The 16214-nt window shown below is 34.3% G+C and overlaps 1 protein-coding gene across 2 annotated transcripts in view; it reads right to left on the bottom strand.

Moving 5' to 3' along the window:
- The window catches only part of LOC136035450 (tight junction protein ZO-2-like), a 160539-nt gene extending 148884 nt beyond the window's left edge, over window positions 1–11655 (bottom strand). For both annotated transcript variants that reach the window (XM_065717262.1, XM_065717264.1), the window contains exons 1-2: window positions 11598–11655; window positions 3397–3544 (exon numbers count right to left, since the gene is read on the bottom strand). In XM_065717262.1, coding sequence (XP_065573334.1) covers window positions 3397–3442 — 46 coding nt within the window. In that variant the 5' untranslated portion in view covers window positions 3443–3544; window positions 11598–11655. The remainder of the gene's footprint in view (window positions 1–3396; window positions 3545–11597) is intronic.
- Between the last annotated feature and the right edge of the window lie 4559 nt (window positions 11656–16214).

The following is a 16214-nucleotide window of genomic DNA, read 5'->3' as shown; positions in this document are numbered from 1 at the left end:
CCCCGTCCCTATAGCTGTGATAATCCAAAAGATGGGTAGTACCAATAATTTTTTTCTGGGTTTCTCTGTAAAGGAACACCTCCATACTAAGATTGTGGAGCCCAAATCCATACCTTCTGGGGCAACCACTTTATATCTAACTCTGTTTCTGATGTTGTCCAGAGTCACGATTGAGGAAATTCATTTACAACCAAAGAAAAATAAGACATGAGCGGGGCTAAACAAAAGACGAGTATGAATATAGTTACAATATTTCAGGAACTGGGATATTTTATGTTTCATAATTCATACAAGATAGACAACTGAATTATGAAGTAAATAACCTTACTGAATGATCAGTTTCAACCAACATTTGCTCATACAGGGATTAGAACCGCCTCTAAAGGTGGGAAATATATCTTGTTTCAATATGCAGAAGCCAGTTCCATTTTGCCTAGAGGATTTTTTTCTTTGTTATGGAAGATGTGTTTATACAGTGTCCTAGGGTTAAATCCACGATTTAATAACTGATTGGTAAGATTTAACTGTTTTGGGCTTTCAGAATGGTTTTTCTTTTATATTTACACAAACATCGTTTGGCCTAGAACATTATTTACACAGAATAAAACAAAGAGAGTGGGGAAACCCCCCGAAGTAGCTTTTGGAAATATGACCAAAAACAAATTTTTGCCCATTTCATAAACAGAACATTGAACTAGAATTTTCATGAATCGTTTACTAAATTACAGATAAATTAAATAGAAGCGTCCATTCCTTAATTGGTTTTGTGTATCCAACTGTTTTGAATAGCCCTGTTTAATAAATTGTTTTCCTTCGTAAAGCCGCGCCTGTTTTGAAATACATATTATAGATGGTGCTTGTAGCAGCAAAATACAGTCACGAATAAAGAACTCTTAGAATCAATGAATTTATCGACTCAATACGACACAACAACAAAATGAGGATACAAACCAATGGAGGGCAGAACTTGTAATTATTAGGGGTAACAAACATAAGGATTGGATACATCAAGATGATAAAAAGTTAAATGAATAAATAAAAACACCACGGAACTAGAAAATAAAGGACTAGAAGAAGAAAAAAAAGAGAGAAAATGTAAAGCCGGGTAAGCAGTACACAGGAGGTTACTCTAACATGCGAAAATAAACAAAAACAATAAAAAAAAGACTAAAGCCTGGCGATCCATCATCAACGCTCATTGAATAATATTCAATATTTTCTCTTTCAAATTATACTGGTTATGTCCAAATGCCTCGGTTGGGGTTTCTTGGATCACTTTGCAATAGCCAATTCCAACTTTCACGTTTATCAATAACAAACAACAATATGAAATAAAAAGTAAGATTTATTAAAAATCTCAGATTAATTCTTTCGAAACCCCCCAGTTGCGGAATATTGATTCTTATTTGTATTCAGACTATTTATGCAGAATCAGATGGCAATGGTAGTGACAATCAAACGGATTAGCTTTACGAATTCAATGATCACTTTTGATATACAGAAAATAGACCCCCCACCTCCAAATGATATTAAAAATAAATTATGCTAAATAAGTATCCTCAAATGGTTTTAATTTTTCAAGTTGCCTTGGGAATATCTTTTTAAGACATATTTTCAGTTTTCAACTCGAATTTTGCCATCTCACGGCTTGCAATAAAAATTGCTAAAATTACTTGAAAATTACTCAAATTACTCGATATAAACTATATATTCAGCTTGAAAATAAACTGTAAAAGCTGTGTAAAATGAGCTGTTTCTTTTTCTCAATTGCAACCCTAAGACTCAAATTAATAATAGGCTAGGCAAACTGGTCTACACAGCAGTCGACTAGCCAGGGTTCATACGAATAGTCAGAATCAAAGAGTATGGGCAACTTATAATAGTGGAAACTGGGGCTAATGTAAACGAAAAAAAAAACATCACCATCTAGCACTTGGAGTTTCTTGGCATTTTTCTCAAGTTTCATAATTGTTTTTTCTTTTAGAAACTGAGGTTAGGCATGTATTACCATGCCTATTTTACTAATTACACTAGTTTTTTCTAATTATTATACTGAAAAAAGGGCAAGACACACAAAACGCTAGATAGTGTTGATATTTATTTGTCGGGACTAGCACCACATATTCAAAATATACATACTTTTTGGTCAGAACTATATGGACACAAACCAAGCATAACCCAGAAAAAAATAAACAAGGCCTTTAGCAAGGAGTCCGAGTTTATGGGAATTAGAAATGACTAAGCTTACTAGAACTAGCACTAGACAAAAGGATAAAGATCCTCCAGAACCCTTGAGACTGCAGAAAACGTCGAACTGACGTTTCAGTTGGTTTGTCTTTTTTACAGAGAGTCTGTTGCCCAGCCGTGCTGCCGCGAGAATCAACCCCTGGGCCCCAGATTGCATAATCCACTGTGCTACCGTTCGGTATCTAGACCTGGACTATAGTATATCTAGCTGTTCGGTCACTTTTTGATTTTGCAGAACAGTTTTAATCCTGGGAGCCAACCTAAAGTCGTTTGGGGGAGGGACATAAATCTCTTTTTTACCTGCATTTTTAAAACAAACTTGCGAATTAGAAAAGTTTTTGTAGTTTTTTAGGAGAAAGTCTTTTTACCTGCATTTTTAGGATCAATTTCTGAGTCAGAGAAATATCTCGGGGGGAGGAGGGGGTTTAAACTCGGACCTCTCTCTCTCCTAGGTACACCCCTACCTTGCAATTATTCAGGAATGCTCTATAATTTTTGATTCGACATTCTATTGACTAGGGCTTACGATTTATAGAAGCAGAGAATACTTAAAATGTGTCAGGCTTAAGATAATAAAAAATAGACCTATTTAAGAAATTAAATAGCATATGTTTAACATAAAAAAACAGAACTATAAATGACTGGAATAGTCTTAATGGCTTATAATTCAACAATAAGGCCTTAGTAAATAATGACGAAGACCGCACTGCCTTTCCATAATACAACAACAAAAGAGAGAATAATGAGGACTTTTTTTCCCAAGACAGTGAACCAACAAAACCTATTTGAATATTTCGGCCCTATATCTAAGGGCCGTCTTGGCTGAACTTTTCGTTAAGAAGTAATGATGCCAAGGCTATTTTAAAATAAAAAATGGATTTTTAACTGAGAACTTTTATTGTAAGTGTTTTATTGTTTTTTATTTTTTCTTTGCTGAAGACGGCCCTTAGATATAGGGCCGAAATATTCAAATAGGTTTTGTTGCTTCACTGTCTTGGGAAAAAAAAGTCCTCATTATTCTCTCTTTTGTTATTGTATTAAGGCCTTAGTAGCTTGGTGACTCAAAAATGGACATTTGTTTTCATAATTTTATCAATCATTTACACTATGACTTAAGTAATGAGCAATAATTTAGATAATGAAAAGTACCTGAAAACAAACTGGAAACAAATTCCTTTGGGTCAAGCTGCTCCATTTTGTCACACCAGATATATCAAATGAAATTCACTATTTTTCGATCAGCAATAAACCTGGGTTACATTTATCTGTCTGAGTATTCCGAAGTCTTGAATATATCCTAAATTAGCGAGATAAAAAAAAATTAGTTTTTTCATTGAATTTTGATTATTCGCCTGTAAGACGAGTCCAACTTCCCCCCCCCCTCTTCCAAAATTAGGACACTTGGGCATAAAAGCATTAGTGCCGAAACCCAGGCATGGTTATAATCTGTGAGCCATTCACAGGCCACTTTGACTAAACCAATAAGAACAACAGTAGACAAATCAGAAAGATTTTTCTTTGTTGATTTTTATTTTAATTCATTGGGTATCTGGGGGAAAATATCACAAGGGGATGTTTCCTTACATGCTTCTAAATGGAGAATACTCGTAACTGTATTGTAAGATGGACTTAGTGAAATTGTTTATAAACAAAAAATTGTTTAATGTTTGGTGGGAAAAACATGTCTGCCATTTATTGGGATTAATTCTTATACTTATGATACATTCTACTATTATATATTCTTGAAACCATACAATTAACAGACAATCGAGGACGTTGATCCAAAGAAAATCACAAAATGTTAATAGCTAAGCTGAACTAATTTGCTCTCAGAAGACTCGTATGCCAGATAATCTGAAACTGATGCAAGGCCTGCCATGCAAAAAGTGGGGTAGCATAGTAGCAATGCTACTTGGCAGTTTTCATGGCATAGTGAAATTTGTTGGCAGATGTAGTCTAAAAATACCATTTTTACATATAAAACACTTTTTGCTCAAAGAAAAACTGTCAAAATACAAGTTGTGCAGCTGAAGTGTTGGAACTTTTGGAATTCTGCCAAATTCTGCTACTGGCAGCTTTGGAACTTTTTCCATATCTTTGCAAGGCCCTTGATTATGTAAATCTTTTACTGGGCCTCTATCCCTATCCTTTTTAGCAAAATCATCCCCCAATGAAGATGGTATCCAGCTTTATCATGTTTGAGTACCAAACCTCTCTGGAGGGCAGACAAAAGGACCTTGGAAGTAGAGAAGTATCATTAAACCAATAAATGTGTGCATCCAAGTTTTTCAAAAAAGGTAAAAAGCTACATTGAACCTAAGACGAGCAGAAATAAAGTCTAATGCCAATGCTAGTGTCAGACGAGTAGTTGCCATCTGTAGCTGGAAAGCTCCATCCCAGTCTATTCAAATCTTCCCTCTTTACACCCTCCCAGGAACTTCCCATTTCCCTTAAATCTTTCCTAAAAACATCCTTCCACCCAACCAAAAACGATCAGCTTTCTGTTTAACCCTTGACAGTAGGCCAAAAAGGACAATTTTTGGCAATCTTTCATCCTTCATCAGCAAAACGTGCCCTATCTATCTCAACCTTTCTCTCACTATAGCCCTAGAAAGCAGGATCAAACCACACTTTTTGCACAGCCTACTGTTTGAAACACAGTCAGTTACTCGGGTACCCAAAACAATCTGTGGGCAAATTCTCTGGAAAACATTTGCAGACTTTTTCTTCTGTAACTTTTTCAACTGTAAAAAAAAAAAAACCTAAGCCTTGATTATTCTACACTTATCATCCTCACTACACCCAGTGTCTTTACTAACAATACTACCAAGGTAAATGAAGCTGTCCACTTGATTGATTTTTTCATTACCCAACATCACCTTTTTATTTTCACTTATTCCTAGCCTTAGCAATTTAGTATTCTTATTGTTAATTTTCAAACCTATTTTAGCCTCCTGAACTTGCAAAACCTCTAAAAGTTCATTCATTTTGCTCAAACTTTCATCTAGGATGCTTAAATCATCAGCATAATCCAAGATCAACTCCTCATTTCATACAAAACCAGCAACTAACCTTGTTTCCTGCCTTAACTGCAGTAGTGTTATTCTTGTACATAGCACTACTTACTTTAATATATTTGTCTGGTACACCATACCAGGATAAGACCTTAGAAAAAGCTGCCAGTAGCAGAATTCAACAGAATTCCAAAAGCTGCCAACACTTTAACAGCACAACTTGTGCTGACAGCTTTTCTTTGTGCAAAAAGTAATTTCATATGTAAAAATGGTATTTTCAGACAAAATCTGCCAATAAATTTTACTAGGCAATGAAAACTGCCAAATAACATTGCTACTATGCTACCCCACCTTTTGCACAGTGGGTCTACAGTATCTCTAAGTCTAAAAAGTATCATCATATCATACAAAGTAATTTTCTACCTACAGAACCCAAGCTAAAGCCTCTATAGACATCATTCTTATCAACTTTCTTATACAGGGGTTTAATTAGGGTCTTCCTAAAGTCGCTATGTACTTCACCTCTTCAAAAATCATAATCTTCAGTAACCTCATAGCCACCATATTTAGGAACTCATTTACCACACTATCATTACCTGGGGCCTTATTACTTTTTAATCTTTTTAGTATTGTCACTTATTCTTCCACACTAAATAAATCTTTCTTTACATCCAAGATGTCACAAACTTTTTCATTTTCCTGTAACTCTACCCTGGTTTTGCATTTACTCAAAATATTCTGTCCATCTCTCTTTTACTCTTTCCTTATCACTAAGTGTTCCCCTACTCCTCTCTTTAACTAGGACAAGTCCAGATTGACTATTCCCTCTCAATTTATCAACATACCAGTAAAATATTTTATTACAATGCCGCCTAGCTGCATCTTCCAGATCTTTAGCAATTTTATCCCAAGCCTCAAATTTACACCTCCATAGTTCATATTTCAATGCTTCCTCCACCTTCTTTACATTCCTCTTATTTTCATATGATCTATCACTCAGGCTATTCTTATACAAGCCCTTTCATTTTTGCTAATATTCCTAGCTGCATTCTTAACTTTCTTCCCAAGACATCATCAGCAATTTCACAAATTATTCCACTCATCTTCTAAATTGCCAACATATAAACTCTCCAGTTTCATATTCATATCTATACTGGAAAGTTTCTCTTAAATTTTCATTATGGAGTCAACGAACGTCATAGCTTCATGAAAGGTAGCTATCCATCTGAAATTTCAGCTTAAAATTAACTCTAGACACTACTAGATGGTGATCTTCACTTTTATATCAATAACAGTGCTCCTATATACCCTAGTATCTTGTGTTTATCCTGCCTGTCTTTGGCTTACATTAATATAATCAATAAGGTTAGCTGTCTTATCCTTATGTGAATAGCATGTTAACTTATGGGCCATTTTATAACTAAATACTGTATTGGTTATAACTAGATTATTATACCAACAAAATTGCAGCACCTTGTAGCCATTAGTGTTTTCTTTTCCAACAAATAAAATTACCTAGTTTATTAGATATTTAGGATACTAGATATGAGATACTATGCTATAAGATATTAAGTGAGATAAAATTGTTGCTTCCCAAGGAGTCCAAAGTAAACAGACGGTGTGCATTGTCAAAATGTTGCTGATTTTACTAAATTGTGTTGCAAGCTAGGCCATTTTTGACATATACAATCTCTTAGATATGGTAAGGTCATTCATTATTCATCTGAAACAGACCCTTATAGGAAAATTCCTACAGTCAACAGGTGGCTATTTTTACTTGCTTTTATTTCAAAAAAGAAATCTATTCAAATTCCAAAACTTAAAAACTTCAGAAGAACAGAAGAAACTGGAGAAAATACAAAAAAATAGCAATTCTTCCAATAATATGGTGAAGGATTCATAACCTCAGCATGAGTCAGACATGGAATCTGGCAGAAATTATGAAAGCCATCTATTCAAGATACAGTCTAAGAGAATCAGACTTTAAACTATACTTATTAATCAATTTGTAAAACTCTAGTTTGGGGAATAGTAGCATCTAAACACAAGGTGTCTATTACATGCAAAGCAAAAGCAAATCCAAAAAAAATGAAAGTATAATGTTTCATCATATAATCCTAAAAGAAGAGCAATTACTGAACTTATAATAGATGAAAACATAAAAATTAGCAATTCTGTCTAGATTGCAAGTACTCTAAGCCAGAACTTCTCCTCAAAATTTTCAATATCAGATCAAGCTAATAGCCCAAATGCAGAACCTGTCTAAGTAGCACTCAAAATGCCTAGAGTTATGATATCACTACCTAAAGAATACAAACAACTTAAAACTCTTAACCCAGCAAAAGCTAATGGCCCCAACTGGATTTACTGAAGACTTCTAAAAGAAATAGTGGGTTGCATTACAGAGCCCCATGAAAAGTTTTTCAAATGTCTAATGACCTGAAATTAGTCCCGGCAGATTGAAAAAAGGAATGGATAAATTTCAAAGATTTTGGAAGGGATAACCAATGATGCCATCAAGAAACACCAAACAAAAAAAACTAATGGCTGGTTTATGTGCAACATGGCTTGAAAAAAGGTCAATCCATAAAGAATAGCTTCATTCAGTCTTACAACATACCGACCAAGTTGATTGAGGAAGGTATCCCTGTGGACATTGTGTTACTTGACCAGGCAAAAGCTTTTGAAAGTTGTGCACTGCTGTATCACTATCAAACTTAAAGCATACAAATTTAATCCTGATATAATTGAATGGATTATCAGTTTTCTTAGTGGAAGAACACAACATGTAGTCCTGTAGAATGAGAACAGGATTCCAGTTTACTCAGATCCAGTACATGTCCTCAGCAGCTTGCCACAAAGTGTAGACCCATCCTGTTCAGCATGTAAAATAATGATTCAGGAGCAGCAGTTTTAATTTATATGACTCTCTTTACAGATGACACAAAACTGATTGGACTGGCTGGCAGAAAGTGAACAATGTCAAGGATCAATACAAACAGACCTTAACAATCTGTGGAGTTTGTAAATATTCCATGCTGTCTAACACACGCACAAAATTAATTCTTAAAAGTCCAAAGAAAAACGTGACCTTGGTGTTATCATAGATAGTGCGTTTAAGTTGCATGGACAAGTTCAGCACTAAGTAGCAGGACCCAACATGACAACACTTGGACCAAAAAAAACTATAACCACTAGAAAACCTAAAATTATAAAAAAAAGCTGTAAACAGCATTAGTATGTCCAAAACTAAAATTTGAGCCAATATCCCCCCCCACTATAAAAAGACAAATATGTGCTTGACAGAGGTCAAAGGAGAACTACTAAGCTCCTGAACAATATAAAACACCTGCAATATGAGGAATGCCTAAAAAATCTAACCTGCCAATGTTGACCTACAGGAGGATGCATGGAGATGTAGCAATGATGATGAAACTATTGGATGCTTATGTACAAAATGCCCTTTTCTCTGCAGCTGAATCAAAATCACCAGGGGATGCTCAAAGAAACCAAATATATTACTCACAAACACCATGAGCAATACAAATTCTTTGCTGCCCAAGTGTGAAACTCTCTAAGTAAAGCAACAGTCCAAGTGACATCTATTGAAGCATTTAAGAAGCCAGTAGACAGCTACTAGAGAAACATGGAGTGAAAGTTCAGCTAGGATGCCCCTGACTCCACACAAAGGAAGTAGCACCACAAGATCACCCAAATAGTTAAGTTCTACAGTACAATTACCCCAACCCTGTTGCTGGCACATGTGCTTTAATATAATTTAAGAACCAGGGATATTTTCAGCCAGTTGAAAAAACAAAGCGAAAAGACAATGAACCTCTACCCATCCTCAGTCTCCAACCACAGAAAAAAACAACTAACCTTTTGAAGTGAAACCTAATGAAACAGAAGATAGACTTGGAGTGTGTCTGACCATTATCTATTCAGAATGCCACTGACCATTCAGAGTTAGAAATGTTTGCTCTGTTTTTTGTTTAATTCCAACTCCTTATATTTGTCTTGTATTGGTCTATTTAGATAAACTTATCACAATACAGCAGTGTAATCAAGATACTTCAGATGTGATTATTAGTTTTTTTGTGTTTTTTTTTTCTAACTATATATGAGGGGTGTTTTTTAAGTAAGGTCTGTTTGAAGATAAGTACACAAGGAAAAGTTATTTCAACAAAGTAAATTTATTTTCAGAAAATACATACTTTACTCTATTCAACAGCATAGTTGCCAAGTTTGTTTAAACACTTTTCATACCTATTAACTAATTCTAAAGTAGCCACTTCATAAAAACTTACCATCTGCTCCAATAACAAAGAATTCACTGCTGTTTCTATGTCATCATCATCATTGTAATTGTTGCCACTGAGGTTTTGCTGGAGTGGATAAACAGATGGTAATTGTAAGTGCAAGATCAGGACTGTTTGGTGGATAATCTAAAACTTCCCAGTCAATACTGTCCAACAAATTGCAGCTCTGACCTGCAGTGTGAGGTCATGCATTGTCATGAAGAAGGACAATTCAATTTGTCAGCATACCAAGTTTTTTTCTTCTTTTTTTTTTATTGCTCTGCAGAGTTTTCTGAAGGTTTGGCAGTAGGCTTTTGCATTGATAGTGATTCCTTGTTGCATTTAGTTGATCATTAAAACACCATGCCTATTCCAAATCACTGACACCATGATTTTGCATTGGGACTGAGTCTGTTTGGTATTCAACCTTACAGAAAAGTGTCTGTGTTTCTATCACATGTCATGTTACCTCAATTTGGGAATGACATATGAAACCCATGTTTCATCTCCAGTTCAACCAGTTGCCACCTCAGTGGCAACCATTATGATGATGATAACAATGTGAAAATAGCAGTGGACTCTTGGTTATTGAAGCTGGTGGCAGGTCTTGATGAAGAGTTTACTTTAAAATTGGTAAACTTGTAATTGATTTATCTCAAGATTTTCTAATTCATTTCCTGCTAGACTGCTACTGAACTTCTCTAGTCTTTTCTGTACAGCAGTGTACAGGATGGGTATTGTATGTTATAATGGTTACTAATCCCTCTATTATACTTTGAGAAAGGTAGGTGCAATAAAAATTTACAAAATTAAAAAAAAGCAAGGACATACTGTACATTTATTTTCATCTGATAAAAGGGCCAAAAATGCAGGGACACTAGTACTTGTAGTGTAACCTTCATTAGAAACAAGTGGGATCAAATTTGTTAGATCCTATTCTGTCACTTCTCTTTGTCTTGTCTCATGCTAAGCCACAAGAAACTAATAAAAAAAAAGTTCTATAATGTGTCAGTGAATGAACAAATTGAGTGGTAGGGGGTGTATTGCACAAGTACCCCTTGCCAATATGTTAACCCTCTTCTGATTTCTAAGTCTTAGAAATTTGCCAACTCAACAGGGCTATAGCCTACTGGATTCTAGCTATACTTATTGGAATTTTATAAAACAACATTACACCTTTATTCACAGTTTCTTTTTTTCTGGTTTTAGTTTTGAAAAATGCAATTCTTGTTATTTTATTAGAATTTTAAGCAATATCCATGTTTTTTTCTAAATTTAGGAAATTTATTTGTATATTGTTAAAGCCTTATAAATTGGGATTGATCAAAGTTGTGAAGCTGAAAGGTAAGTGCCCTCTAGAGGGAGAAGGAGTGGAGGTAAGTACTTCAAAATACCTTTCCATGATATAGCCTACTATAGTCTGTAAATCTATTCCTGAAAGTTTCATTTTCCTAACCTAACCCCTTTCCACAAAGGCAAAAAGTAGCTTGTCTACAATTTTACCCAAGAAAGCCAAAGGCCTAAAAAGGAGGCTGAAGGAGATTTTCCCCAAAGGTGATTACTGAATTATGAAAGAACATAAAAAAAGCCTCACATAATGTAGGGCTACTCACTTTTATTGTAGCTAAATTATATTGCCAGCTAGGAACTTACCCTTTATTTTCAAAACTAATAGCCAAGATTAATACTAAAAACATAAAAAGGCAAAACATTTTGTCAAAATTTATGAGACCTAGGCTAGCCTACTGCAGCCTGAATATTAAAATTTAACTTCCCCAAACTCAACTGCCTTTCAAGATAGAAAACAACCTTTTGTCTTGAATTGTATCAATAGGGCAAAGCATAATCAACAAAATAATGATAAACAGCCAGGTCTATGGGTGGCAACCTCTTGAATAGCCAATGAGCTTACTGAAATGGAAGCAGGTTTAGAAGAAGAAGATAAGAGGGCTAAATTAGAACATATTATAATTCTATTAATATAATTGGCTAATAAAGTCACAAAAAGAATAAAATACATCATAAATTAGTATATTACAATTCGAGATCTGGGACAATCCTTAAAACTTAATTATCTTCATGTTCTTCTAAAATTTAATCTTCGACAATGCCAGAGACCCAGAACTTTCCTGGATCAAAGAGTCAAAACTAACGACCAAACTTTATCGGTCTAAAAAGTTGTCCGCTCGAGACGTTTTTGGGTGCTCACGGTTTGGTCCTCCAAGTTTCGATTGTGATGAAGCTACCAGTGCGGAGATAAAAAACTGGACACACGTAACCTTTTTTGGCACCAATTTCAGCAGCTCAGTGGGCAAATGATAGTGGTCCAAAAATAGTGTCCTTTGCGCAAGATTTACAAAACTAACATCATGAACCCAAATAGTCAACTGCAGTTTAGCAATGGTTGCGTGATTGATTTCAAGTTAGTTGTTTTGATTTTCCTGCTGATGAGAAGAGGACAGTTGGGGACTGAAACAGCTAAAAAAGAACATCTTCCAAAGAAGAGAGCATGGGGCATGGCTTCTTTGATAATTAGTCAGTTTTGGGTATACATGGAGATTTTCAGATCTTTATAATCGAGATCTTTATAACACAAACAGAAATACAGTTTCTAGAAAGGCAGCAGCGAAGCAGTGACAAGATAAAGAGAAACGCTCAGTCAAAGAAAAAAAATATGAAGTAAGCGGTAAGGTTGAAGAAGAAGTCAAAAAGATGAAGAAGCAATGTTACAATCGAAGGAAAGCAAAGATTAAGTGCGGAATAGAGGAAACAAAAAGACGGGGGAAAAAATAACGAAACATGCTACGAAACAGAAATAGATAAAGAGAAGGTTTCAGTAAAACGCAAAAGCAAACCGAAATCGGCGGTGTTAGCCAGATGACTGAAAAGAAAAGACGGGAAAACAAGCAGTCCAGTTACTGAAAGAGAATCTTCGAAAGAATCTTACGAGAAACCATTTTCAAAAGGAAACAAAACTCAGGATGAAAAAACAGGTGAAAGAGTATATGAAAAAAAATAGATATAATGAAGGTAACTTAATAACAAAGTGAATATTTAAAATCGCAAATAATGTAAGAAAAAGTAGAAAAAGCAATAAACGAAATTAAAAAAAAAAAAGATCTTCAGGAATGAATGGGATTCCTTACGAGTTCTATAAATGATGTTGAGAAGATTTGACTGAGATATTGTCAAAAATATACAATGAGATGCTTAACCGAGAAGGATCGAAGACAGAATGATTGGGATGATGAAGCTACTACCTAAGAAAGGAAATCCTGATGAATTAGAAAACTAGAGGCCAGTAAACATAACAGACTGTGACTACCATTTACTTTCCATGATTCTAGCAAACAGACTGAAAAAGTGCTGCCGGAGATAATGAGCGAGAACCAGAGAGGAGGACTGGGAAACAGTAAAGCATCCGATGTACTACAAACTGTCAAAAACCTCATAATACTTTCGCACAAACAGAAGAAAAGTATAAAAGCTAAAATTTCTTCCAATTAAATGTGTCAACTGAACACGTGAAGCAAAAAATGAAACTAGAAGGGATTGACGCATGATGTGGAGCATGCAAGGAAGAACAAGATACCGTAGTCTATTTGATGCTCGAATATGAAAAAAAAAAAGTCAGAAAAAAAATCAAAATAATTTAAAGGAAGTGAAAAGATGCACGGCCATTAACTTAAAATAAATATCTTATCTGAAGGTTAACGGTAACGATGAGCCCACAAACCCAATGGTCACATTCATTATATCTCATTATTGGTGCTATGCATCGAGAGCACGAGAAAAACAGATAAGTCCTGAAGGTAGTATGGTGAAAACGGAAATAGCAATAGAAAAGAATGAAGGAATATTTTGAGAAAATGGAAGAAGAAGAGTAGCAAATAAGTTTGATGTAAAATTTGATACTTTTAAAAATTCTATATTTAATCGGAAACTTAGATTTAGTTGTTAGTTTCAACGTTTACTTTAGATTTTTCATGTTTAATATTAAACATTTTTCATATTTTAATTATGAGTTCTAAGGTAAGGTTTTATTGTATTGAAAAATTTTGAAATTCATTTGGTTAGATATTGAATATGGATTTTTTTTTAAATAAATGTGGGATTTAGGATAGAATAGTCATAATTATAGAGTTTGATTTTTAATTAAATAATTTAATTTAAAGTGGTAGTTTGAATATTTGTAGTTAAATATTTTGAATGTTTAGGATTTTTGATTGAATATAGAAGTTTTACTATTTTTAATTAAATAAGGATATTTTGAATCTATGGGGCTTAAGATTTAATTTAATTTTGGGGAATATACCAATAGTACAGGATTGTGTATAAAATTTCAGATTATAGAGTTTAGATTTGAAGTGATTTTTTTAAAGATTGTATGAAACTTAATTAGAAATTGTGGGAGTTATTTCTTACCTTATTTTGTTTTCTTATTTGATTCGCCTGGATTAAGAAATGATTGATTTTTGGAAAAAAATTTCCCAAAAATCACTACAGTTCGTGGTAACGAACTGTAATAAGGAGCGACCCGGCCCAATAGTAAACGAAACTCTAAAGAGCGGCATTTTGATGCCAATAAATACATGAAAGGAATTAGATTCTTATGCTGATTTTAAATATATAAGTTTCATCAAGTTTATTTTTACCCATCAAAAGTTTGGAGCCTGAGAATATGAGCCTTATTTTCGAAAAAAAGGACACTCCCTAATAGTAATAGAATATTAACGAAAAATACACTATCATATTCAGCGTATCAGAGAACCCTACTGTAGAGGTTTCAAGCTCCTATCTGCAAAAATGTGGAATTCTCTATTTTTCGCCAGAAGAAAGACCACGGATGCATGTTTATTTGGGTGTTATTTCCCGGGGGAGATCGTATCGACCCAGTGGTCCTAGAATGTCGCGAAAGGCTCATTCCAAAGGAAATTAAAAGTTATAGTGCTATTTTTAAGTAGCCAATAATTGGAAGGCAACTAGGCCCCCTCCCATGCTTATTTTTTCCCAAAGTCACCGGATCAAAATATTGAGATAGCCATTTTTTTCAGCATAGTCGAAAAATCAAATAACTTTGTTTTTGAGGATGACTTATTTCCCCACAGTACCCAGGGGAAGGGCTACAAGTTATGAGCTTTGCCCATTGTTTACACATTGTATTCGTTATTGGGAAGTATACAGGCGTTTTCAGGGTGGTTATTTGCTTGTGATGGGGTGTTGGGGGGAGAGGGTTACGTGGGAAGATCACTTCATGGAGGAATTATCATGGGGAAAGAGAATTTCCATGATGGGGGTGCTGGATTTTCAGGATTATTTTAAAAAATAATAAGAAATTAAATAAAAAACAAGTGTTTTCAACTGAAAGTAAGGAGCAACATTAAAACTTAAAATGAACAGAAATTATTTCGTATATGAAAGGGTTCGTCCCCTCCTCCATGCTTCGCTCTTTACGTTAAAGTATGTTTAGTAATTTCAAATGAGCTATTTGTTCTAATTAAGCGGCCTTTATGATTCAGGGGTCATTCTTAAAGAATTGGAACACAATTCGAACTTCTGTGTAAAGAGCGAGGTATTGACGAAGAGGCAAACCCCCTCATATACATAATAAAAATATAAGAATATAGAAGTTCGTTACGTAAGTTAATTTGTAAGTTGCGTTTGTTTAGTACTAATAACAACGTTCGTAAAAAAAAAATAAAAGTTCTAGTGGCCTTTTTAAGAAATCAAAAAAATGGACGGCAACTAGGCCCTCTCCCCCGCCCGTTTTTTCTAAAAATCGTCCGACCAAAACTTTGAGAGAGCTATTTAGCCAAAAAAAAGTAAAATTAATATGCATTTTTTTTTGTTATTAGCCATGTACAGTGAGCCAAAATTAAAACTTGCATTAATTCAAAACGTTCAGAAATTAAATAAAAAAAGTTTTTTTTTTTAAATGAAAGTATGGAACGACATTAAAACTTATAACGAACAGAAATTATTCCGTATATGGAAGGGGCTGTCCCCTTCTCAACGCCTCGCTTTTTACGGTAAAGTTTGACTCTTTCTCACAACTCTACTTTTTAAAACAATAAAAAACTTAAGCGTAAAGAGCGGGGTGTTGAGGAGGGGAGAGTCCCTTTCATATATGGAAAAATTTATGTTCGTTTTAAGTTTCAGTGTCACTTTTTAGTATCAGTAAAAAAAACTTGTTTCGTTTTATTTAATATAAGAGAAAAAATTATCTATGTTAGGAATTAGAAAGGTAGAAAGCTATGGAATGCCGAGTAAGGGGCAAGATAGTTAGTAAGGTGAAGGAATGATAATGAAATCATGATGAAATAGACTACAAAAAGCAGGGAGTCTTAGAAGAAAGAAAGAAAGAAAATGAAAAGGATTTTTTTTTTATTTTCAGGAGTACGGGAGAAGAAAATGAAACACTATCATAAGCAAGTAATCAAAATATAAATGATTTTGTATGTTTAAAAAAAATCGCTACTTTTAGAATATTTTTCTCAGAATCTCTCAATTCTTTGTCGAATTGTTACTGACTTTTGTGTTTTCCTGCACAATATACTATATCCTATTAAAATTAAAGTCTGACCAGAGAAAAAGCTATTTCTAATCTTAGAGCTATAGCACAAATTCAACGACCATCCCTCCTCCCCATTTACAC

The sequence above is a fragment of the Artemia franciscana genome, chromosome 14 (assembly GCF_032884065.1).
Source record: "Artemia franciscana chromosome 14, ASM3288406v1, whole genome shotgun sequence".
In the NCBI taxonomy this organism is placed as follows: domain Eukaryota; kingdom Metazoa; phylum Arthropoda; class Branchiopoda; order Anostraca; family Artemiidae; genus Artemia; species Artemia franciscana.
Note: the sequence above shows the minus strand (reverse complement) of the source record. Positions and strands in the feature narration are given on the sequence as shown.